General features: G+C 40.1%; 1 protein-coding gene across 1 annotated transcript in view; it reads right to left on the bottom strand.

Moving 5' to 3' along the window:
* Positions 1 to 27,442, bottom strand: part of ush2a (usherin) — a 510,724-nt gene that overhangs the window by 457,396 nt on the left and 25,886 nt on the right. The window contains exons 3-8 of the mRNA XM_031902040.1: positions 20,529 to 20,661; positions 19,074 to 19,137; positions 15,584 to 15,875; positions 13,352 to 13,536; positions 7,909 to 8,139; positions 4,643 to 4,736 (exon numbers count right to left, since the gene is read on the bottom strand). Of these exons, the coding sequence (XP_031757900.1) occupies positions 4,643 to 4,736; positions 7,909 to 8,139; positions 13,352 to 13,536; positions 15,584 to 15,875; positions 19,074 to 19,137; positions 20,529 to 20,661 (999 nt within the window). The remainder of the gene's footprint in view (positions 1 to 4,642; positions 4,737 to 7,908; positions 8,140 to 13,351; positions 13,537 to 15,583; positions 15,876 to 19,073; positions 19,138 to 20,528; positions 20,662 to 27,442) is intronic.

Here is a 27,442-nt window from a genome sequence, read left to right as displayed (position 1 = left end):
ACCAATGAGCCATTTAGGGTGTAACTGGGCCTAAATACAGCCCTATATCAATGAGCCATTTAGGGTGCCACTGGGCCTAAATACAGCCCTATATCAATGAGCCATTTAGGGTGCCACTGGACCTACATACAGCCCTACACCAATGAGCCATTTAGGGTGCCACTGGACCTACATACAGCCCTACATCAATGAGCCATTTAGGGTGTAACTGGACCTAAATACAGCCCTATATCAATGAGCCATTTAGGGTGCCACTGGACCTACATACAGCCCTACACCAATGAGCCATTTAGGGTGCCACTGGACCTACATACAGCCCTACATCAATGAGCCATTTAGGGTGTAACTGGACCTAAATACAGCCCTACATCAATGAGCCATTTAGGGTGCCACTGGACCTAAATACAGCCCTACATCAATGAGCCATTTAGGGTGCCACTGGACCTACATACAGCCCTACACCAATGAGCCATTTAGGGTGCCACTGGACCTACATACAGCCCTACATCAATGAGCCATTTAGGGTGTAACTGGATCTAAATACAGCCCTACATCAATGAGCCATTTAGGGTGCCACTGGACCTAAATACAGCCCTACATCAATGAGCCATTTAGGGTGTCACTGGACCTAAATACAGCCCTACATCAATGAGCCATTTAGGGTGCCACTGGACCTAAATACAGCCCTACATCAATGAGCCATTTAGGGTGCCACTGGACCTAAATCCAGCCCTACATCAATGAGCCATTTAGGGTTACACTGGACCTAAATACAGCCCCACATCAATGAGCCATTTAGAGTGCCACTGGACCTAAATACAGCCCTACACCAATGAGCCATTTAGGGTGCCACTGGACCTACATACAGCCCTACATCACTGAGCCATTTAGGGTGCCAGTGGACCTACATACAGCCCTACACCAATGAGCCATTTAGGGTGCCACTGAACCTAAATACAGCCCTACATCACTGAGCCATTTAGGGTGCCACTGGACCTACATACAGCCCTACACCAATGAGCCATTTAGGGTGTAACTGGACCTAAATCCAGCCCTACACCAATGAGCCATTTAGGTTGCCAGTGAATCTAAATACAGCCCTACACCAATGAGCCATTTAGGGTGCCACTGGACCTACATACAGCCCTACACCAATGAGCCATTTAGGGTGCCAGTGGACCTACATACAGCCCTACATCAATGAGCCAATGTCGCCCCTGATCCAATGGGAAAATTAAACCTCCCCGATCGATATCTGGGCAGTTTTAGGTCAGATATTGGTCAGGTAGGCCCAACGCGGAGGCCCATACATGAGCAGATAAGCTGCCAACTTGGTCTGAAGGACCTGAATCGGCTGTATAAATCTGCATGTAGATGGCCACCTCTAGTTAAATGCAAAGGACCCAAGTCCTATTGGTTTAATTTAATTTATTTATTATAATTCCAGGCAATTTTCCAATACATTTTTCCAATATTCCAATATTTTTTCAATCATTTGGAAATGAAATCGCTATTTCTCTGAACTGCTGGCTAACAGGCCTGAAACTGAACTGACTTCTGCTCCAATGCACTAAAATTCAAAAAGAGAATAAAAAGTGTGAAACAAAAACTGGTTTCAGTAGCAATTTACATTTAAAAATAGCTTTGAAACTACTGAAAAATGTGAGATTTATGTTTATTATTAAGGGGTGGTGATCCTATTTGAGTCCTAGAAAATGTACCCCTCTTTTTTTCCCCTGTATTATTTTCTAAAAAGGAAACTGTTCTGCATCAGCTTGAGTCAACTGATATGAAAAAAAAAAAATACCTCGCGAGGCTGGCGAGGAAAAAAAAATAAATTATTCCCTTAAAGCAAAATTTTGTCAATAACGCTTTCAGAATTTAATAAGCAGTTGTGATAATTATATTATAGAGAGACATAAAAGACGGCGAGATAAGAAACAGCGCTAACCTGGCAGGCTGCTAAACAAGATATACCTGCCTGAGGAAAATCTAAAGAGCATGAAAAATATTAGCGACGGGAGGGCAGGGTGTTTAAATGATTAAGGAAATATTCTGAGCAGTTAAAAAGACACGTCTTCATATCAAAAGATTAAATGGTATATTTAATTTGCTTCCCAAGAAAGAAGAGAACGGTCTGTGATTAGACGAGGGGAATGTGTAGGTTGGTGAAAGTTCCTAATAGATTCTACAGTTGAACTAATAACCCCCTTCTCTCAAACTTCTCTTTATTCAACGGAATATGGTTAGTATCACACTATAAAGTAGAAAAGTTAGCAGTTATTTGTTGTCAAAAAAGAAAACAAGGTATTTGAAATTGTTTGGTAAGCTTGAGAGCTCCATAGCAACAGGGTTGGAGAAGGGGCTTCATGACCCAGCTCAGCATCACAAAGGTTAGAAGAAGGGGGAGTGGACATATGGAGGAGACACAGGGAGGTTGGTTAGCCACCATTTTGTGTGGACAGCAAAAAGAAAAGGTCCTCACCTGTAGTATCTGCATGTTTAAGCTATGTATCTTTAAGGCAGAGAGGCAGGCTGGGTAAGAAGGCAGGAACAGGAAGTGAGAATACTAGCATGAGAGAGAAAGTAGAGGAAGGAATTGGAATTGTACAAGGAATAAAGCAGTAAAAAGTGGAGTGAAGCATTACCGGTGATGTTGCTCATAGCAGCCAATCAGCAATTATATTTCAACAGTTTGAAAACCAAAGCAAAGCATCTGATTGGCTGCTATAAACTGCATCCCCGGTAATGTTTCACTCCGTGTACTCTATGAAGCACCCACTGAATGATGCAGACATAATATCACCCACCTTCCCCTAGTTTTGGGGGGGTGGATTCATTGTTTTGGTTTATTGTTTTCTAGTTGTCATGCATTTGGCCTTGGAAGGTTAAGAGGTACACTAGTTTTATGGGTTGGAGAAGGTAGGTACATTTGTAGAACTGGGATCGGCCATATGGTAGTTGTCACAGATTTAGCATTTCAGTTGTCTGCCAGTGGGGGGATCTGTTCTGGTATGCCAGATCTGGTTGAGTGCGATGGTTTAACCTCTAAGGTGGTGACCATTGGTGTGGATGGAGTGCTAAAAAGGTGCACTATAATGTACCAATGGATGATTGCTTGGAAAGGGGGGCCCTAGAGGATCCAGATTATAGGCGGGTATCCCCTGAGCTAGGGATTTGGTGGCTGGAGGATATCACAATGTGGTTGTTGAAGGGCAGACTGGCAAGGGGCTTGGGAGACCTGATTTGTATTTGTATTTTTATGAATGTTATGTATTGCTTATACAGGTTTACAAATTGTATTTGAGAATACATAGAATAATACATTTAATAATATTGAATTAATAAAGCTTTGGCCTTTATCATTCCAACAATGATATTGTCACACACAGTTTTTATTGGTGAGTAAAGCGAGTGTGTGTAGGTTATGTTTCTGTCCAGATCCTAGAATAGCTCTCCTAAGGGCCAGATTTATGATTGCTGAGCCTGGAGAGATGTAGTAAGAACTAGATACCTGCCATTTAAAGCAGTCCATAACTCTGCCCCACCCTACATCTCTGAACTCATCTCTAGGTACCATCCAACCCGCTTGTTACGCTCCCCTACTGACCTGCTCCTCAACTCCTCTCTCATTCCCTCCTCACACGCTCGCATTCAAGACTTTGCAAGGGCTGCCCCCCTTCTCTGGAATTCGCTCCCACAAACTGTCAGACTTTCTCCCAATCTCTCTGCCTTCAAGAAATCTCTAAAAACACATTTATTTAGAGAGGCTTACCCTAATCTAGTTTAGCAATACCCTGTGCCCCACCTCTCACAACTCTGGTCATGCCCATTCCCACACCTTGTGTCTCAACCCTTTCTCCTTGTAGATTGTAAGCTCTTTTGGGCAGGGCCCTCTTCCCCTCCTGTATCGGTTATTGATTGCTTTATATGTTACTCTGTATGTCCAATGTATGAAACCCACTTATTGTACAGCGCTGCGGAATATGTTGGCGCTTTATAAATAAATGTTAATGTAATGTAATGTAATGCCTTAGGAGACTGGGCATAGGGTGATGTTGTCAACTGTAATGTTAAATAGAGGAAGGGGGCAGGTTTAGGTGGGAATATAAGCTTTTCAGTCTTGGGCATATTACGTTTCAGGTGGCAAGCAGCAATGTAAGATACTACAGCAGTAAGGCATTGCATGGCTTTAGCCTGAATAGCAGGCAGCTGTAAATGGGGAGCTCAACCCACTGTGAAACACCAAAAGTGGGTCAGGTGCTGGCACTGGAAGAATCCTTCCTTGTATAGGGGTCACAACTCATGTGCCAAAAAAATCCATTGCATCTTTGATAGCTGTTGCTTAGTGAAGATGATTTATTTAGCCCATTTACATACAGGTAAGGCAATGTTTCGGTCCTACTGGGCCCTTAATCAAGCTGTCATCTGTGTAAAGATTATAGGAGAAACAGAGAGATATGATGAGGTCACCAAAATAGAGAATCTAAGAGAAAAGAGAAATGGGCCTTAAGACAGACCCATGAGAGGTCCAGTTTCATTGGTATGCAGAAAGTTCTGTGAAATTAAGACACCGAAAACCGATCAAAAAAAAAAAAAATCAGATTTTAGTAAATTCTTTAGTAAATGCTTATATTCTTACATTAGCTCCATAGGTGTGGCTGTTAATGTCACAAAGGCAGCGGTACGGGGTGACACTTTGATCGCAGTAATCAGCATGTCCATTGCAATTGCACCTGAAGTACAAAACTAGAGAAAAGTTATAATTTAGGTATACACAAAATAAATACTCTAACTCAGTAAGGCACGGGCTGTGGATAAACTTGTGATTGAGCATTAAAGGCGACTGTGAAACCCTTAATGGGGAAAGATTTTTTAGAGTTTGGGAAGGGGCTCCTACGTGCCTCCTCCGACCCTCATAAATAGCGCCCTGCTGGCGGCACTGTATTCATCAAGGGAATGCAGGTTTGCACATGCGAAATAGTCCCCAATTTGAGATTTTGTTCAGAAATTAACCCTATGTGCCTTAGCCAAAGCCTTTTTGCTGCATATTAAACAGGGCAGAAAGCTCCACCAACTGTTATTCTAGGCTGCTGCACGCTAAGGACAAAATGTATTTTGTCAATTTTTTTCAAATTCAACTTTTTCTAGTTTTTGATAAAGAAATGACAGTGTCTAAATGACACTGTTACACAGCAAATAATTCCCATTTAATATTTTATTCTTGAACCAACAAATGTATTTGTAGCTGTAATATTGGTGTGTAGGCGCCATCTCAGTGCCTTGTGCCTGAGTCTGAGCTTTCAGCCAGCGCTACACATTAGAACTGCTTTCAGCTAACCTATTGTTTCTCCTACTCCCATGTAACTGGAGGAGTCCCAAGCCGGACTTGGATTTCTTACTATTGAGTGCTATTCTGATACCTACTGGGAGCTGCTATCTTGCTCCCTTCCCATTGTTCTGCTGATCAGCTGCTGGGGGTGAGGGGGGGGATATCACTCCAACTTGCAGCGCAGCAGTAAAGTGTGCCTGAGTCTGAGCTTTCAGAAGGAGCCAGCACTATACATTAGAACTGCTTTCAGCTAACCTATTGCTTCTCCTACTCCCATGTAACTGGAGGAGTCCCAAGCCGGACTTGGATTTCTTACTATTGAGTGCTATTCTGATACCTACTGGGAGCTGCTATCTTGCTCCCTTCCCATTGTTCTATTGATCGGCTGCTGGGGGGGAGGGGGGATATCACTCCAACTTGCATTTTTAACAGATGAGGTCACCAAACAAGTGGGTCCTTTCCATTGGCCAGCCTATAATAATATGGCCAGTTGTAAGATAGATGCTAGGCATTGCTTAAAAAAAATCTATCCATTGGCTTCCATGGAATTATACACCTGCATCTGCAGCTCAACTCAAGATTTGGTATGGCAACCCACTACTTGGTGACCATTGGGTATTGAAATTAATAGTATAGAAGCCAAGGTTTATTTAACCTACACTATATTCCCCAGATATACTGTAGTATGTCCCTTGTTTCTATTGTTTCAATCATTTAAAACACTATGGGGTTGATTCACTAAAGTGCGATAAATTTTATTGCACGCATTTTTGCGTTAAATAAGATGCGATAATTAGCGTGCGATTCACAACAGTATTACCGCGTGCGATAAGTCGCGTATCGCATGCGTTATTTTTCGCGCGATTGCATGCGTTAGTTTTAAAGCATGCGTTAAATAGCGCACTGAAAAGAAAAGAACGCATGATTCACAATCACTTAGACGCGCTAAATATCGCATTAGTCTGTGCGAAAAATAACACCTACTTGAGGCAGGCGATAATTATAGAAAAGTACAGTTAATGAGCTTTTGGCAATAAAATATGGACTTTGCAGTGGGATTTATTCAAGTTTGTGTTGGCCCCAGAGTGACGCAGCCGCCAGTTTGCAGGGAAATGGTCATTTTTAATACAGTAATTTTCCGCAAGTATTGGCGTGTATGGCTAACATGGCGTGCGTTCATTTGCGCGACTATTTCTATGCGGCTACAAGTGATGAAATGTTTCGCCAGGCATGGATTCGCGGCAAATTTTTGGACGTGCGGCGAATTTTTCCGCTGTGAATTTTTTCATGCGTTTCGCAAAAAAATCCGCCAATGGCAAAATGCGTGAAAAAATTTGCCGTGGAAAAATTCGCCGCATGTCCAAAAATTCGCCGCGAATCCATGCCTGGCGAAACATTTCATCACTTGTAGCCGCATATAAATAGTCACGCAAATGAACGCACGCCATGTTAGCCATACACGCCAATATATATTTTTACTGGTTTTGGGGTTTTTTTTGGAAAAAAAAACATTTATACAGCACCTCTAGCACTCTGTGCTCTCCCAGGGCAAAATGTTGCCAGTTTTATGCTGCCGATTGTCGTGTGCGTAATGTCGCGACAATTAGCGCATGCGATAAATAGCGTGCATGCGGAAAATACCGCGCACGCTATTTATTGCGACAAAACTATCGCATGAAATACCGTGCGTAAAATAGCGCAAGTATGCTTATAGTGAATCGTGCGAAAAGTCGCGAAAATTAAGAAGCAATAACATTTTTAACGCACGCTATAAATAGCGCACGTTATTTCGCACTTTAGTGAATCGGCCCCTATATAACATATCAAACGTGCAGTAGTTTTTTGATGCCATTCTTCTAGTTTTGATTCCGACTTTAGTTAATCCTTATTATGAAGTGAGGCATATAAAATTAGCTTCAATCTCAACTCCATATTTTCTACTATTATTTTAGTATGGGAAACAGTAAAGGAAATTGATCTGAATAAAGCCCTTTTCAAATAATTCATTTTCAGTTCAGGGAACATATAATTTATCTTGTGCTCCTCCATTCAATATAATATAAACAGTTTAACAATGTATTTAGCAGTCTAGGTTATCTAGTTCTTATTGTGACAGGATTGCCTCGGCAAAAAAAAAAAAATTGATAAAACCCGTAATGAGCAATTCCATAGGGAAATTCACTTATACATCATCTATTTCTATTGGAAAGGCATATTTGAACTCCAGGTCTACATGAATAATGAATACTAATAAAAATGTAGGGGAAATCAAATTTCCGAATCACTTAATTACTTCAAGATGGTACTACTGGGCTGCTTGTATTATTACTGTAGGAATAAAATGCATCAATTGTCACATGATTGTAACACGATCGCTGACAATACTGCTCCTCATTACTTTAATGCTCATTTTATAGTCAGCCCTAAGAACCCGACTCCCAAGGTGGGCATTAATAGGTTTTAAAGTACTACCTGCAATAAGCATAATGTGTTGTTATTTATTGTATTTCCAGAAATGGCCCCTGAATATGTAATGGAATCTTCCTGTGGATGGATGATACAGTGCTCGCGCTTACCTTCCACTTATAGTAATTTCATTGATTCCATAATATCTGTGTCTGTAGGGAACGGCTTCGGCTTCAGACCCCTCGGAGTAATACTGGCCCATCAAGTGAATCCTCAGCTGGGAAACTTTAACAAACTCTTGAAGACTTTGGGTGTTGTAGAAGTCATTGTACCCCGGGCGATGGTTGGGTTCAGGGGTAAGGACGCTAAGGGTTACGTTTCCTCGAGAAAATGGTGCATGCCTAAGGTTCCATAATATTACAGTAGTTAGGAATCCTATTTTTAACCAAACTATATCATTTATGGATAGATAGATAGATAGATAGATAGATAATAGATAGAGAGATAGATAGATAGAGAGATGATAGATAGATAGATAGATAGATAGATAGATAGATAGATAGATAGATAGATGATAGATAGATAGAGAGATGATAGATGATAGATAGATAGATAGATAGATGATAGATAGATAGATAGAGAGATGATAGATAGATGATAGATAGATTGATTGATTGATAGATAGTCGATGTGTGATGGTTGGGTTCAGGGGTTACGTTTCCTTGAGAAAAGGGTGCATACCTAAGTTTTTATTATATTACAATAGTTAGGAATCCTATTTTTAACCAAACTATATCATTTATGGATAGATAGATAGATAATAGATAGATAGATAGATAGATGATAGATAGATAGATAGATAGATAGATAGATATAATGCAGAACACTGCCACACCCCACTGATAACCCTACACCAAGGAGAGAATGTACCATTAACAACCTCTGTACATAATTCTATGGTCAGTTTTCTACCAATGTACATTACTAAAATCAACAGACTTTATCTTAAAACCTTTATGTGCCACTGTAGCAAAAGCTTTGGCAAAAAGTAGTGATGAGCCCGCAGCTATTCTTTTGTCGCCCGTGGCTATTTTTTGTCACCCGCGGCTATTATATTGTTGCTTGGCTATTATTTTATAACCTGCAACAATTTTTGCACGCACTGCGAATTTTTCCGCGGCAAATTTTTTAATGCGTTTCGCGAAACAATCCGCCGATGGCGAAGCGTGGAAATTCACCGCGAATCCATGCCTGGCGAAACATTTCGCCCATCACTAGCAAAAAGCCATTAAAATAGTTTGATGTGATCTGTCCTTCACAAAGCCACGGTGATTATTATTTATAATGGCATTGTCTACACCTGTGAGCCACATTCAAATGGAAAAAGTGTTGGGGAGCGACACGTGCATGGAAAATATTCCTGGGGGGGCAAATAAGAGCTATAATTGGCTATTTGGTTGCCCTTATGTGGACTGGCAGCCTATAGAAGGCTCTGTTTGGCTTCACATTGGCTTTTTATGCAATCAATACTTGCCTCCAAGCCAGTAATTCAAAAATGAGCACCTACTCTGAGGCCACTGGGAGCAACATCCAAAGGATTGGGGAGCAACATGTTACTCATGAACCACTGGTTGGGGATCACTGGTATACAACATGCTTTGGAATGTGAAGCTTCCAAATAACTTGCCCACCACAGATGCCAAACTTACATCACATTATTTGATTTCATAGTGGAACCAATGGTTACAGTGATTACAAAAGTTGCATTCTGTCTTAATGAGCTAAATAATAGCCATTTATTGACTCTGGACCTAATTTATGACTTATTTCTTGCTTTAAATGTGTATGCATTGGCTGATTGTTGTATTATGCAACTGATTGTGCCCACATGTGTTATGACATTTTATGATTTGTCCATTCTCACAGATGAATGCAGAATGCCTAAAAGGTTAGATCTCAATATAAAGCACAGGAAATTACAGTCATTACCAGGTCTGATATCTTCACACTGAGATGAGGTACCATCATTACCTATTAACTACAACCCCATGGGATGGGACAGTCTATTAAAACTGCCCTACAAGGTTTCCGTGCATACCCAAATTGGATAATAAGGTTGAAATTGACCATATATGTATTGAAAACCTCAACAACAGATCTAGGCTTTTTTGGTGGAGCAGATAGCCCGACTTTGGAAAGCAGATGGAGGTAAAGGCAACCAACATGACTGGCATAATGCTGCCCACCCCCTTAATATTGCAGTGAGGCATAATCATTTGGATGGATGCTAGCTTTGGAGCTCAGTGCTGCTACTGAGTTCTAACATCCCACTGAAAATTGTCCCCAAGCTCTTTAAGAAAAATAATTGGAAAGTGTTGCCTCTAATGTACCTTAGGAGTATATCTGATATAGCATATCCCCATCTAGGAACACTGCAAGGCACCAAGAGTCTAAAACACCTGGTAAAAGTCTCTAATACAGGTATTAGACCCAGAAAGCTTCGAATTACGGAAAGCCCGTCTCTCATAGACTCCATTTTAATCAAGTAATTCAGAATTGTAAAACTGATTTCCTTTTTCTCTGTAGTAATAAAACAGTACCTGTACTTGATCCCAACTAAGATATAATTACCCCTTATTGGGGGCAGAACAGCCCTATTGGGTTTATTTCATGGTTAAATGATTCCCTTTTCTCTGTAATAATAAAACAGTACCTGTACTTGATCCCAACTAACATATAATTACCCCTTATTGGGGCAGAACAGCCCTATTGAGTTTATTTAATGGTTAAATGATTCCCTTTTCTCTGTAATAATAAAACAGTACCTGTACTTGATCCCAACTAAGATATAATTACCCCTTATTGGGGGCAGAACAGCCCTATTGGGTTTATTTCATGGTTAAATGATTCCCTTTTCTCTGTAATAATAAAACAGTACCTGTACTTGATCCCAACTAAGATATAATTACCCCTTATTGGGGCAGAACAGCCCTATTGGGTTTATTTCATGGTTAAATGATTCCCTTTTCTCTGTAATAATAAAACAGTACCTGTACTTGATCCCAACTAAGATATAATTACCCCTTATTGGGGGCAGAACAGCCCTATTGGGTTTATTTAATGGTTAAATGATTCCCTTTTCTCTGTAATAATAAAACAGTACCTGTACTTGATCCCAACTAAGATATAATTACCCTTATTGGGGGCAGAACAATCCTATTGGGTTTAATTAATGTTTTATTGATTTTTTAGTAGACTTAAGGTATGGAGATCCAAATTACAGAAAGACCCGTTATCCGGAATACCCTTGGTCCTGAGCATTCTGGATAATGGTTCCTATACCTGTACTGTATAGCCCCTAGCTAAAATCAACATAGTAAGCCAATTTTGTTCTGCTTGTTTAAAGTTCCAAACTGGAACAACAAAAAGTAATCTGTAAATAAATGATCCTGTGAATAATAATGAAATATTGTTGCTTCACTTTATACACATTAAAAAAATGATATTGTGTTATATATTGCACCAACATTCTTGACGTGATTTTATGTGATTTTATTTAAAATCATACACGATATTCTAACAAGCTCACCCCAGCAAAGAGACATTAGTATTCCTTAAAGTTCCATTGATCGGAAAACCTTAATCTTAGAATGGAGGGGTTTATAAACTGAACCAATCTAACTATTGACATGTAACGTCCCAACTCACCAAACCCTCCATAAATTAATTAAGATCCATCTCGTTCGTGAAACAATTAAGCACTAATGTCAGTCACACTTTGGATGGATCCATAATGCAAAACTTGTTTGTTTATGTTTAAAAAAAAAAACCTCCCATCGATACTGGGTTTTATTTTTCATTGAAATATATATTGATAGAGCTATCCATTTGGCTGAAAGTCATCATTGCTCCAACAATGCCGCAGTATATCCAATGCATATGGTGCTTAGGGATGTGTTTATATGTTGGCTGTGTTGTCAACATGTTCTTCAAGCTGCCTTTCCTCTACTCAAATGCACAATGCTTTAAAAATACAACCCTAATATTGACTACGGCTCCCAGTATGCTTCAACCCAGTGATCCCCAACCAGTGGCTCAGGGGCAACATGTTGCTCCCCAACCCCTTGGATGTTGCTCTCAGTGCCCCCAAACCAGGGAGTTATTTTTGAATTCCTGACTTGGGGGCAAGTTTTGGTTGAATAAAAACAAGATTTCCTACCAAATAAAGCCCCTGTAAGCTGATAGGGTACATAGAGGCTGCCTAATAGCCAATCACAGCCCTTCTTTGGCTCCACCATGAACTTTTATGGTGCTTGTGTTGCTTCCCAAGTCTTTTTAAAGTTGACTGTGGCTCTCAAGTAATAAAGGTTGGGGACCCCTGCTTTAACCCATGATAATATTGATAGTGCAATATTGTAGTCCATCAACAAATGAATAAACTGTGGTAAAGCAATTTTAGGGTCCAATTCACTAAAGGTCGATAAAACGAGCGCTATTTATAGCATGCGTTAAAATTTTTATTGCTTCTTATTTTTTGCGACTTAACACTCGATTCATTAAAAGGACAGGCGTTATAATTAAGATGCAATGTTCTTTGCATTATTTAACTCGCGATGAGCATTTTTCTTGCATTATTTCCTGCTGCGCGCGATATATTTCGCCACGTACGATATTAGCGCACGATATTACACGTAGCCATTACTTTCGGAAAACTACAGTTCTGAAAATGCCCATTTCCCTGCAAACTGGCGGCTGCATCACTCTGGGGCCAACAGAGACTTGAATAAATCCCACTGCAAAGTCCGTATTGTGTTGCCAAAAGCTCATGAACCACAATTTTCTTTAAGTACGGCCTGTCCCAAGTAGGGGTTAATATTCCCACAGACTAATGCGATACTTAGTGCGTTTAACGCTTCATATGTGTTTGTAAATCATGCGTTAGTATTATTTCTATTCGCTAATTAACGCAATGCAATAGAAATAAAGCTTTGTGATGCATTTTTTTGCGCATACGATATGCGTCTTAACGCATGCGAAATGACTTTGATTAATCGGGACTTAATTATCGCATGCTTTTTAATGCAAAAAAGCATGTGATAAGCGTTATCGACCTTTGGTGAATTGGCCCCATAGGGGCACATTTACTAATCCACGAATCTGAATCCCGAATGGGAAAAAATCGGATTGGAAACAAAAATTTTGCGACTTTTTCGTCGCCGTCGCGTTTTTTTCATATTTTGTGCAATTTTTTCATCGCTGTCACGACTTTATCGTATTTTGTGCAACTTTTTCGTCGCTGTCGCGATTTTTACGTATTGAGCTATTGTAAATGGTGGAAAAACCAATCCAATTTTTTTACGACGGTGACGGAAAAGTCGCGGAAAATATACGATAAAGTCGTAACGGCAACGAAAAAATCGCGGGACATACGAAAAAGTCGCAAAAATACCAATCATTACGAAAAAACGCGTTCGGACGCTTTCAGTCCGTTCGTGGATTAGTAAATCTGCCCCATAGTGTTTAGATTCCTTTAGACTTTTTAAAAAACTTATGATGGTTTCTCTGTGGAACAATTATTAATGAATACCCCAAAGAAACACCAAAAATTCATACTTAGGTATCTGCTGGCAATTGACAGAGTCTGGAAACTTCAGGACACCGTTGTTCTCCATTTCAAAATATTGGCAATCCTTAGCGAAATATTGCCAGTCTTCCCACAGCGAATCTCTGTCTTTCTTTTTCTGAATCTTCAATGTTTGAGGCAATGGGCTATAGAACTGGATAATGACATAAAAGACCTAAAAGAAGAGGGAAAACTATTCAACCTATAGGTTATGTTGATCATTTTTCCTCCCTAAACCTGACTGTCCCTTCTCAGCCTGTCAGTTACAGCTTCTAATTAGTGATGAGTGAATGTGTCCCATTTGGCTTGGCCCAAAAATTTGCGAAACTGATAAAAAAATTTGCAAAACGTAAAACTTAGCGAAATGCGTTGAAGTCAATAGGCGACGCGCAACCATTTTTACACACCTGACATTTTTTACACGCAACTTTTTTTTCTTACTCCAAATGCATTAAAGCCAATGGGCATTTTTTTGGCTTTTTTGACTTGGCTTCTTTTTGTCTTGGTGATTTTTTTCTCACAGCTAATTTTTAGTGATGAGCGAATTTTTTCGCCAGGCAGGGATTCGCTGCGCATTTGGCCATTGGCGAATTGTTTCGCAAAACTTCCGTGATGATTCACAGGGAAAAATTCATCGCACGGAATTTTTTTTAGTCGTGCGTCAAATTGGGCACAAAAAAAGGTTGCGTCAAATTGGGCGTGGTCACGGTCATGTAAAAGCACGGCCAACAAAAAAATAGACACGTGCAACAAAACTAATCGCGAGACAAATGCGTTTCGTGAATTTTTTGCCGTTTCGTGAATTTTATTGCAAAGGGAAACGGGACAAATTCGCTCATCACTACTAATTTTTGCAGCAGTTTGCGAAAGAAAATTGCCAATGTCAAAATGCTGTTTCCCTGCGTATCCATGCAGGTGTCACAAGACTTTTTTAGATGCGGCTGCGCCCATTTTGATGCAACCGCGACCAATTTAATGTGACCGCAACATTTTTTTTGATGCAACCCGAATTTTTTCGAGCCGAATTTCCACTGAAGTTTCACAAAACAATTCGCCAATCACGAAATGCAGAAATTCAATGCGAATCCATGTCTGGCGAAAAAATTCACTCATCACTACTTCTAATGCTAATGGACTCCTGCTGCACAAATATGGCAGCCCCCTCATAGAGGAACATGGGGGATCTGGTAGCTAAAGTTAAAGCATCGGGCATTACTTTTATGGAAAAATTATAAATAACATTTAAGGACAATGTTATACAGGTATGGGATCCCTTATCTGGAAACCCATTATCCAGAAAGCTCCAAATTACGGAAAGGCCATTTCCCATAGACTCCATTATAAGCATATAATTCTAATTTTAAAAAATTCCCTTTTCTCTGTAATAATAAAACAGTACCTGTACTTGATCCCAACTAAGATATAATTACCCCTTATTGGGGGCAGAACAGCCCTAATGGGTTTATTTAATGGTTAAATGATTCCCTTTTCTCTGTAATAATAAAACAGTATCTGTACTTGATCCCAACTAAGATATAATTACCCCTTATTGGGGGCAGAACAGCCCTATTGGGTTTATTTAATGGTTAAATGATTCCCTTTTCTCTGTAATAATAAAACAGTATCTGTACTTGATCCCAACTAAGATATAATTACCCCTTATTGGGGGCAGAACAGCCCTATTGGGTTTATTTAATGGTTAAATGATTCCCTTTTCTCTGTAATAATAAAACAGTACCTGTACTTGATCCCAACTAAGATATAATTACCCCTTATTGGGGGCAGAACAGCCCTATTGGGTTTATTTCATGGTTAAATGATTCCCTTTTCTCTGTAATAATAAAACAGTACCTGTACTTGATCCCAACTAAGATATAATTACCCCTTATTGGGGGCAGAACAAGCCTATTGGGTTTAGTCAATATTTAAATGATTTTTAGTAGACTTAAGTTATGGAGATCCCAATTACGGAAAGATCCCTTATCCGGAAAACTCCAGGTCCCGAGCACTCTGGATAACAGGTCCCATACCTGTAATAGACATAAAAAAGGTTCTATTTCTGGTGTCAGTATCTGTTGTGTAGACCTAGTAGATGATCAAAAATACCCTACTAAATCAAAACCATACGAGAAAATAGATTTTTATCTGGATTCAAATGTCTGGATTTACCCACATTAGTGTAATTATAGATTTCAGTGATCATTTTACAGAAAAATATATACCTGATATTGTCCATTAACAAAGTCCAATGTAATAATAATGCCTTCCTCAGTGTTTAAAGATGGAAGTAATGAAGAGATCCACGTGGTTTCCAGATCATTGTCGTTCATGTAAGAAACAGGGTGTGCATCTGGATTTACTCTTAAAATTTTATCTCCGGTTGATTTCTCAACTCCATTTGGGATGCAAAACCTCTGAGCCAATGGGTGTATGCGCGGATGGCTGCTGGGGCAACGACACTCTGACTGGATGTGCAAATATGGAAGCTCTTCGGAATAGACCTCCATAATTTCTCTGGGAAAAAAAAATAGAAATCATATTAACCCTATCTTCTTGGAAGAATTATGTAGGACACATGTGAAGGGAACATTAGGAATCATTTCTAGGGCTAAGTTTTTATTATATTCCAAATTACATTTGTCTAATGGAAGTATAACAAGTAAGAAGTGAATAGAAGTGAATATAAGAATCCCACTCTTCAGATGTTGGCAATACGGATGAGCGAATCTGTCCCGTTTCGCTTCGCCAATAAATTTGCAAGCCTTTCAAAAGATACGCGAAACGGCGAAAATGTTGCGCGGAAAAAAAATTGCCGCCCGTGACTATTCTTGCGACAATTTTGGATATGGGACTATTCTTTTGACGCCCGCGACTATTCTTGCGACAATTTTGGATGTGCGACTATTCTTTTGACGCCTGCGACTATTCTTGCGACAATTTTGGACGTGCGACTATTCTTTTGATGCCCGCGACTATTCTTGCAACAATTTTGGATGTGCGAGTATTCTTTTGATGCCCGCGACTATTCTTGCGACAATTTTGGACGTGCGAGTATTCTTTTGACGCCTGCGACTATTCTTGCAACAATTTTGGACGTGCGACTATTCTTTTGACGCCCGCGACTATTCTTGCAACAATTTTGGACGTGCGAGTATTCTTTTGACGCCTGCGACTATTCTTGCAACAATTTTGGACGTGCGACTATCCTTTTGACGCCCACGACTATTCTTGCGACAATTTTGGACGTGCGAGTATCCTTTTGATGCCCACGACTATTATTGCGACAATTTTAGACGTGCGACTATCATTTTGACGCCTGTGACTATTCTTGCGTCAATTTTGGCCACGCAACTATTCTTTTGACGCCCGCGACTATTCTTGAGACAATTTTGGACGTGCGACTATTCTTTTGACGCCTGCGACTATTCTTGCGACAATTTTGGCCACGCAATTATTCTTTTGACGCCCGCGAATATTCTTGCAACAATCTTGGATGTGCAACTATTCTTTTGACGCCCGCGACTATTCTTGCCACAATTTTGGCCATGCGACTATTCTTTTGATGCCCGCGACTATTCTTGCGGCAATTTTGGCCATGCGACTATTCTTTTGACGCCCGCGACTATTCTTGTGACAATTTTGGCCACGTGACTATTCTTTTGACCCCCGCGACTATTGTGACAATTTTTGGACGTGCAACTATTGGCAAAACGCGGAAATTCGCCGCAAATCCATGCCTGGCGAAACATTTCGCCCATCACTAGTTGTCAAGCTACAGCCCTCCCTTATCTTCTACAAAAATCTCCCTGTAGTGATATAATTCTCTTAGTAGAAGTTAAAAAATTACTATTTAGGATTAGAGGATTGTTCCTATTCATAAAAAGTCAAGAGTAGGAACAACGCTCTAAATCTGCCCATAACATTAGAGATAAATAACATATAACTAGATCAACATTCCTCCAATGAGCATTCCCCAATACCAGGCACAATTTTTGTACAAAGAGATACGGTAAACCTATACGTGAATTGGTATCGACCTGTACTAAGTTCCGTTATAAGGATCCGCCCATTAACTAAAAGTCTGCAAGGAGACATAGCATAATGTATCCCATTAATAGTAATTCCCATCCACTCAACAAGCCCAAGTTCTAAGCCCTATTCTGCAGGAGCAGTTAAGTTGCTCAAGGTTTGTAAAAACGAAGAACTTGAAATTGGGGGGGGGGGGGGGGGGTGATTTATCAAAGGTGGTGTTTAATTTCTTTTTCTCAATTTGAGTTTTTGTTTGTTGAAAAAACTCAAATTTTAGTTATGGTTCGCAAACTCGAATGTCTGGTATTTATTAAGTGCAAAAAACCCCAAAAATTGCCCATATAAAAGCTTGTGAGTTTCTATACAAGTCAATGGGAGTTGTACTGGTCCAAGTCAAGCAATATTCTCAAACTCATAGTTACATAGTTACATAGGGTTGAAAAAAGACCAGAGTCCATCAAGTTCAACCCTTCCAATAAACCCAGCACCCACAACCTATACTTACCTATCTATACACTCACATACATAAACTATATATACAACCACTAATACTAACTGTAGATATTAGTATCACAGTAGCTTGAAACTCATAAAATTCAAGATATTAAAGTTTTGTTCAAATGAGTTTTCCTTATTAATAAATAAGCAACCTTTTGATATGCGAGTTTATTTGATTTAGAAAAACAAACTCAAATTCACAAACTTCAAAATTGATAAATAAGGCCATCAATAATGATTTAGTGAATAGTAAAGTTTTTCGGCAGGCATGGATTGTCAGTGAATTTCCACATAGGTCCGGTCATGTCAAAATGGGTGCATTCATGTAAAAATAGACGCGGTTGCGTAAAAAAAAAGTTGGGCATGGCAAAAAAAGTTGGCCAACAAACGCAATTTTTTTGCCGTTTTGCTAATTTTTTTTGACGATTTGCAAATTTTTCGGAGAAGCGAAACGGGACAGATTTGCTCATTGCTACCCATCAATGTTGAGCTGCCATTTTTTTTGAAGCAATCAAAATTACTGATACCCAAGACTATAAATTCGGATTATTAACCTCTTAAAACCCCGTAAAAAATGGGTTCAATCTGTTTTTAGAGATCATTCATCTTAATTTGAATATTGTAGATCTTTGCTATCATTTTCCAACCTGTAAACGGTTAAAAATGCATTTCTTATTGGTTGTTATTGGCAGCAGCCGCCTATGCCTAAACCGTGGCCCTATGCTGAGGCAACAGTACCTGTATGGAAGGTACTTCCAACTACTTTCCTTGGTGGAGCCAAAACTGCTCTTGCTTCCTTCCCTCTCTATCTCACTCTCCTAAAAAGTGCTCGACACAACTTGCTATCTAACTGGTCCTCGTTCATGGGGTTCCTGTCCCCGACTTCTCTAGAATAGATGCAGACTCTAGGGTGAAAGGCTTTACTGGGGCCCTGCTGATCCCAGACTCAGTGGGGCTTCACCTGAGACACAGAGGCAGAGACAAGAGGAAGACCCACCCCTTTGCCAAACACTATATTGGAGTGCAAAGGGTGGAGTCAACCTTTAAACCAATAAGGTATCTTTAAACTGATACATGGGACTTTGCCCAGTAACAGCACAGACAAAGGAAGTGGAAGGGTTACAGCCATGGGGACTAGTTAACCCTATGGATCCCTACTTATGCTTATAGTATGAAACATTTTACCTGTTTGTAAGAGCCACTGGGTACGCCCGAAAATCCTGCATTCTTCCAACAAATTGTTCCGACCCTGTTGAAACATAAGGCAATTTTGAATGCAAATACTATTTCATGTGTAATTTAAATACCTGATTAGCTTCAAATGATTTTATCTTTCATGCTCCTCAAAACTTGGAAAATGTAATATCTGTCGCTTAATCCTCTGCTATAAAAGAATGATTTATAATATCTCGCAAGAGCATTTGTATCATTCTTTATTCTGATTAGCAAGGTGGTATGGAGGCCGCCTCATTAAGCTCAAGTAATGAGCCAGTCCAAGTGCCACCTTTAATTAGTAAAAAGATAGGTATAATTGTTCTTTAACGTTAAAGACAAAAAATAGTGCTGCCATTTTGTGTGCTGGCAACCATGTTCTGTTAGACTTTATAGTCCCTTTGCCCATTATGTACCTTCTAGGGATGCATCGAATCCCGGATTCGGTTCGGGATTTGGCCGAATCTGGGCTTTCGGTTAAGTTGCCAGGTGAAAAAGATTTTAAACCCCTTCCAATTCTAATCCTACCTAACATGTGTTAATTAGCACTTGGAAAGGGTTAAGTTGCCAGGTGAAAAAGATTTTTAACCCCTTCCAATTCTAATCCTACCTAACATGTGTTAATTAGCACTTGGAAAGGGTTAAGTTGCCAGGTGAAAAATATTTTTAACCCCTTCCAATTCTAATCCTAACTAACATGTGTTAATTAGCACTTGGAAAGCGTTAACTTGCCAGGTGAAAAAGATTTTTAACCCCTTCCAATTCTAATCCTAACTACATGTGTTAATTAGCACTTGTAAAGCGTTAACTTGCCAGGTGAAAAAGATTTTTAACCCCTTCCAATTCTAATCCTAACTAACATGTGTTAATTAGCACTTGAAAAGGGTTAAATTGCCAGGTGAAAAAGATTTTTAACCCCTTCCAATTCTAATCCTACCTAACATGTGTTAATTAGCACTTGGAAAGCGTTAAGTTGCCAGGTGAAAAAGATTTTTAACCCCTTCCAATTCTAATCCTAACTAACATGTGTTAATTAGCACTTGTAAAGCATTAAGTTGCCAGGTGAAAAAGATTTTTAACCCCTTTTAATCCTAATCCTAACATGTGTTAATTAGGATTCGGCCGAATCCTTCAGTGTGGGTTCGGGGGTTCGGCGGAACCCAAAAAAGTGGGTTCGGTGCATCCCTAGTACCTTCTCCACTGAAACTGCCAACTAGTAGTTAAGGAATAGTTTGAATGGCTCAAAAGTGAATAGGAAAGGGCTTGAGTAGAAAGATAAACAAACATATTTTGAGTGTTGGTGTGAATAGTATGAGCAGTGTGTGGGGCCGGAATGTGCTCTTTAATGGGGAAAATAATACTAGTCTTGATAGATTTTCCACCAGAACTGGCCAAACATTATTGGAAATAAAAACAACGTAACTATACCATTGTAAGTTTGTCCAAGTAAAATAGAACTGTTGTCATCATCCAGTATAGGGTCATTGAGGAGTCTTGATGCAAATGCCTTCCCATCATCCTCCAGTCCGTCCATAAAAAAATTAATCTTGATATGGTGCACCTGTCACAATAAGGGCAAATCTATAACAATGTATATACACAACATGAAATAAAGGTTATCTGGTACCTACTAGACATTGTGTGATAGGTGTAAGCTTTGTATACTAAGGCCCCCTCATTACCTCTGCTTTGCCCTTGGCAGGGTTTGAGTTTACTCTCCCACCACCCAAGTTACCCTGGTTAGTAGCTAAGAACCTTCCATTAATGAGTTATATACATAGTCATAGCATTTCACAAATTTTTCTCTGTTTTGAAAATTTCTCACCAAAACAGATTCGCTCATTACTAATACTGAGAATGCAGTAAAATTCTTCAACAAGTAATAGCACTTGGAATTTTAATTTTGAATTTAAACTAAGTTCAATTTTACACAACCTTAAATCTTGAGAAACCCACTCATGTGGGCACATTCTAGCCCCAAACATTTTAGTATAGGTATGGGATCCAGAAACCTATTAACCAGAAAGCACGAATTACATAAAGCCCGTCTCCCATAGACTCCATTTTAATCAAATGGTTCAAAATTTTAAAACTGGTTTGCTTTTTTTCTGTAATAAAAAAACATTACCTGTACTTGATCCCAACTAAGATATAATTACCCCTTATTGGGGGCAGAACAGCCCTATTGGGTTTATTTAATGGTTAATTGATTCCCTTTTCTCTGTAATAATAAAACAGTACCTGTACTTGATCCCAACTAAGATATAATTACCCCTTATTGGGGGCAGAACAGCCCTATTGGGTTTATTTAATGTTTAAATGATTCCCTTTTCTCTGTAATAATAAAACAGTACCTGTACTTGATCCCAACTAAGATATAATTACCCCTTATTGGGGGCAGAACAGCCCTATTGGGTTTATTTCATGGTTAAATGATTCCCTTTTCTCTGTAATAATAAAACAGTACCTGTACTTGATCCCAACTAAGATATAATTACCCCTTATTGGGGGCAGAACAGCCCTATTGGGTTTATTTCATGGTTAAATGATTCCCTTTTCTCTGTAATAATAAAACAGTACCTGTACTTGATCCCAACTAAGATATAATTACCCCTTATTGGGGGCAGAACAGCCCTATTGGGTTTATTTCATGGTTAAATGATTCCCTTTTCTCTGTAATAATAAAACAGTACCTGTACTTGATCCCAACTAAGATATAATTACCCCTTATTGGGGGCAGAACAGCCCTATTGGGTTTATTTAATGGTTAAATGATTCCCTTTTCTCTGTAATAATAAAACAGTACCTGTACTTGATCCCAACTAAGATATAATTAATCCTTTTCAGATACAAAACCATCCTATTGGGTTTAATTAATGCTTTATTGATTTTTTAGTAGACTTAAGGTATGGAGATCCAAACTAAGAAATACCCCTTATCCAGAATAGCCTTGGTCCCAAGCATTCTGGATAATAGGTCCTATACCTGTATACAAAGCTGTGCCAAATAACACCAATTTTTACACTACTTTTTTTTTTTTTACCCCATCATTTTACACTCTGATACACATTGATCAAAATTAATTACACGGCTCGATAATGTGATTTTACACGGTGAACCATGGTAATGCTTAATGTATAACGCAATGTAGAATAATGCGGTGATGCTAAATGTATAATAACAAACGTTTGCCCGGATTGATGATGCCCTTAAGAATAAACAAGAAGTATTCGGAACTCACAGATTCAATCTGATCACCCATACACTGGAGACAAATCATTCAGCAGCAATAACCATTTACGCACAGAGGGGTGTAATATTCTTAAATATTGTTTCTCTAAAAATCAGAACATAAACATTCAATAGCCCAAGTACGGCACTTTTGCATATTTCTCGCTCATGAAAATAAACTCAAATTGCCTCCCGTCCAAGCCATGATTATCATCAGAGCCTCGGGCATTAACCGCACAGAGGAAAAAAAGCGCGGATATCTATTCGTGAAGGGGCGCACAATTGCCCTTAAGAATTGTTATGTTACTGGAAGATGATGCTTTTTAAATAACATTCTGCGTAGTATTGCTTACCGTCGTGCCAAATTGGGCATTTTCCCAGCTATTAAGATGCAGAAGTTACGAGTGAAGGGAGAAAAATTAAATCTACGGGAATGTTATTTATTTGTTTAGGAAGTTAACCATTTCCATCAACGTTATTTGTTTTTGTTTTTTTTCTTTTTCAATTCACCCAATCTATATGCATGAAATCCGTGCTGAATTTCATTATAAAAGCTTTTTAAACATAGCGCAGACGGAATTGCATTTTTCCGCTTTTTTATTTATTTTTTTTTTACTGCCTGTTACTGTCATTCAGTTCTTGACTGTTATCATTATAAAAGATACAGCCGTCCCACACTGTTATTTGGTAACATTATCTCGTGTTTTACAATGCCTCGGCGCAACGCGCAGACATATGAAATATAACTCATAGAAAGTTCTTAGTGGTATTAATGCATAAAAAAGAATGCGCTTCCATCTCTTCTGTCTTTGCCCAGCCAAAAGCTGACGAACAGCCAATTTTCCTTTATCACATTAGCACAGCCATGAGGGAAAACCATTTGTTCAAGTCAGCAACACTAAAGATACCATTACCAATCTAACATATACATGTTTTATATCAGCTGTATTCTCGGAGTATGAGAGAGCAAACAATATATTAACACTAGCATGACAGTTTATTTAAGAAAAGAAAATTGTCTCTGTAGAGGGACAGAAGTTGGAAATGTATAGCTAAAGCACAGTGTCACCGCTCTAATAAAGGTAATAATTCTTAAGGAGCTTTCTTTATAGCAGGTAACACTCTTGTGATAGTCCTGTCATATCATTCAAATAAAAATGTTCTTTCATAACTTTAAATATACCTCTATAGAATGGCAAATATATATATATATATATACACTCCACATTATATTTTTTTTGGCACTTATTTTGCTAAGTAAAAATTTATTTATATACAACCATTAAAAAAAATCTAACTATATATATATATATATATAAATTAGATTAGTAGACTCACTACACTTGAGAACTTGAGATATATTAAGACATCGGAAGCATTTGTGATACGGAGAGATATATAAATATTGGCAACCACGGAAGGTTAGACCAGAGTATAATTTTTCGTGGGAAAGATGAAGGATTGCACATAAAGCACAGTCCCTGACAATGGAGACGGCAGAGGCACGGTGCCAGCGTCTTTATGGCTTTACTTTGGGGTTAGGGATGAGCACTTTTTGCTTTTTTGGTTTTTGCCTGATACGGATTTGTGTTTTTAGGGCTGGAGGAAATTTTTGTTCTTTTGCCCATTTTGCCCATTGAAAAATGCCCGTTGATTCTAAGGAGTTTTGTGCAAGATAAAACATAGGAAAACAAATCCATTAACTCTAATGCTTTTGGCACAAAAAACACTTATTGGAGCTCATTTATAAAGTTTGTACAGCACAGAATTATTCCCACGGTGAATATATTTGACATGCCCATGTTTTTATTTATAAAGCTGGACAAGATTAATAATAATAATAGCCTCTGGGAAGGGACTGGGGCTGTGGGATAGCAGGTATAGTAGGGAGAGATGGTGCCTATAGTAGCAGTGGGGGGATAATAGCCTCTGGGAAGGGACTGGGGCTGTGGGATTGCAGGTATAGTAGGGAGAGATGGTGCCTATAGTAGCAGTGGGGGGGGGGGGGTAATAGCCTCTGGGAAGGGACTGGGGCTGTGGGATAGCAGGTATAGTAGGGAGAGATGGTGCCTATAGTAGCAGTGGGGGGATAATAGCCTCTGGGAAAGGACTGGGGCTGTGGGATAGCAGGTATAGTAGGGAGAGATGGTGCCTATAGTAGCAGTGGGGGATAATAGCCTCTGGGAAGGGACTGGGGCTGTGGGATAGCAGGTATAGTAGGGAGAGATGGTGCCTATAGTAGCAGTGGGGGGATAATAGCCTCTGGGAAGGGACTGGGGCTGTGGGATAGCAGGTATAGTAGGGAGAGATGGTGCCTATAGTAGCAGTGGGATAATAGCCTCTGGGAAGGGACTGGGGCTGTGGGATAGCAGGTATAGTAGGGAGAGATGGTGCCTATAGTAGCAGTGGGGGGATAATAGCCTCTGGGAAGGGACTGGGGCTGTGGGATAGCAGGTATAGTAGGGAGAGATGGTGCCTATAGTAGCAGTGGGGGGATAATAGCCTCTGGGAAGGGACTGGGGCTGTGGGATAGCAGGTATAGTAGGGAGAGATGGTGCCTATAGTGGCAGTGGGGGGATAATAATGCATTTCTGGTAAAGCTGCAAAACAGTTCTTCTCTTTCTGCATCATTTGAAATCCTGGCAGGGGAGGAGGGACTAAAACACTGATGTTACAAAGTGTAACACTTTCTCCACAGCTTACAGACAGCATGCAGGAACTACATAACCCACAATGCATTGCGCTGATATGTTCCTTTGCTTATTGACATCACGTGTGCAGCAGGGAATTATGGGATTGGGAGGAGGCAGGCTGAGGTCAGATGACTACTGTTACATTTTATTTGAGTCACAAAGTAGTTAGCCGGATCAACAGAGGGCGGGGCTTAGGGAACTGTTCCAAACCATATTATTACATTGCAAAGTTGCTTGAAATTATATTCACTTAAGCTGTGATTGGGTGGAGTTCCCCTTTAACTTAAAACACCAGGTCCCAATGATATCATAAAATATATATATATATATATATATATATATATATATATCCCACAAGTATAAGGAAACACTTTTCATTCTGAGGATCTCTTTAGCTTTTATGCTGATAAAGGCAAATCCGATCCTCCTTAGAGCAAAAAAAAAAAAAGGACTTCTCATTTTAAAGGACAAGTTTGCACTTGATAGTCAAACAGTTGTGATGTAAAGCCGTTTCATTAAATCACAAGTACCCTAACCTTTTCTTGAAAGAACTGCAAGATTTAAAGATTTATAAAGAAATTTTTGCCTGAACTGGGAAATGACTCATACCTGCCATGTACAGAAATGATAATGCTGATTCCAATAGGCATTCTAAGAGCATTAGCTCCCCCGAGAGTCATACTGCCATGGTCTTCCCTTTGCCTTCTCATTTGAAACTTTCTCGCGGAGGCTTTTAGCGTGCGTCTGTCTGCCAGGCTGCGGCCCGGTTACACTGATAGGACCAGGCAAAATAAAGCCTACCAAAAAGATTATGTATTATAATTGCAGACAGAGAACCCAGATAAGCCACATCAATCTGACATCTTCTGGTAAACTTCTAAAAACGGCCTTTGTTTAATCTGTTTTGGGTTCGCTCGGTGGAAATTCATTAGGAGCAACTTGATTTTCATATTTCAAAATAAAGGAATGAGCGCGTCTCCATTTAGAACCCACAGTAGGAAATACCAGGTGACAGCAATTATGTAATAACTCATAGTTTGTCTAATAAAGTCAATCTAATATGGAGCCGCTTGGAAATGGCCGCATAAAGCACTCGAAACCTAATTACTAAATGCAAGTAATGTGCTAATTATCACTCAGCTCTTTACTGCGGGAACCTGGAAGTGTTTAATTCTTGTGTCTATTCAAACAGCCTCGCAGTACGTACAGGAGTGACTGCAAAGAATTTGTGGACTTCCAGCTTTTCTAGCAGTTTAGTTTACAGGGGGGAAAGGAAAGGAAAGGAGAGGGGAGGGAAAGGGAGAGGAAGGGAGGAAAGGAGAGGGGTGGGAAAGGGAGAGAAGGGAAGAGGAGGAGAGGGAAGAAAAGGGAAGGGGAGGGGAGGAAAGGGAAGGGAAGGGAAGGGAAAGGAAGGGGAGGGGAGGGAAAGGGAGAGGAAGGGAGGAAAGGAGAGGGGTGGGAAAGGGAGAGAAGGGAAGAGGAGGAGAGGGAAGAAAAGGGAAGGGGAGGGGAGGGGAGGAAAGGGAAGGGAAGGGAAGGGAAAGGAAGGGGAGGGGAGGGGAGGAAAGGGAAGAAAAGGGAAGTGGAGGGGAAGAAATGGAAGGGGAGGGAAAGGGGAGGGAAGGGAAGGGAAGGGGAGGGGAGGGGAGGGAAGGGGAGGAGAAGGAAATGAAGGAATGTAGAAGAGTTTCCATTAAAAGTGTATACAGAAGATACAGAAGTGACCGCAAGGAATTTGTGAAATTCCAGCTTTTCTAGCAGTTCAGTTTATAGGAGAAAAGGAAAGGGACAGAAAGAGAAGAGGAAAGGGAGGGGAGGGAAATGGATGGGAAGGAAGAAGGAAGTGAAGAAAGTGAAGGAAAGGAAAGTAGAAGAGTTTCCATTAAAAGTGTAGAAAGCACAGAAGTGACTGCAAATAATTTGTGAAATTCCAGCTTTTCTAGCAGTTCAGTTTATAGGGGGAAAGGAAAGGGACAGAAAGGGACAGAAAGGGAAAGGGAAAGGGAGGGGAGGGAAAGGGAAGGGAAAGGGAGGGGAGGGAAAGGGAAGGGAAAGGGAGGGGAGGGAAAGGGAAGGGAAAGGGAGGGGAGGGAAAGGGAAAGGGAAAGGGAAGGGAAAGGGAATGGAGGGGAGGGGAGGGGAGGGAAAGGGAAGGGAAGGGGAAGGGAGGGAAGGGAAAGGGAGGGGAGGGGAGGGGAGGGGAGGGAAAGGGAAGGGAGGGAAGGGAAAGGGAGGGGAGGGAAAGGGAAGGGAAAGGGAGGGGAGGGAAAGGGAAGGGAAAGGGAAGGGAAAGGGAATGGAGGGGAGGGGAGGGGAGGGAAAGGGAAGGGAAGGGGAAGGGAGGGAAGGGAAAGGGAGGGGAGGGGAGGGGAGGGGAGGGAAAGGGAAGGGAGGGAAGGGAAAGGGAGGGGAGGGGAG

Source organism: Xenopus tropicalis, chromosome 5 (genome assembly GCF_000004195.4).
Source record: "Xenopus tropicalis strain Nigerian chromosome 5, UCB_Xtro_10.0, whole genome shotgun sequence".
In the NCBI taxonomy this organism is placed as follows: domain Eukaryota; kingdom Metazoa; phylum Chordata; class Amphibia; order Anura; family Pipidae; genus Xenopus; species Xenopus tropicalis.
The sequence above is the reverse complement of the archived record's forward strand: the minus strand, read 5'-3'. Positions and strand labels throughout refer to the sequence as shown.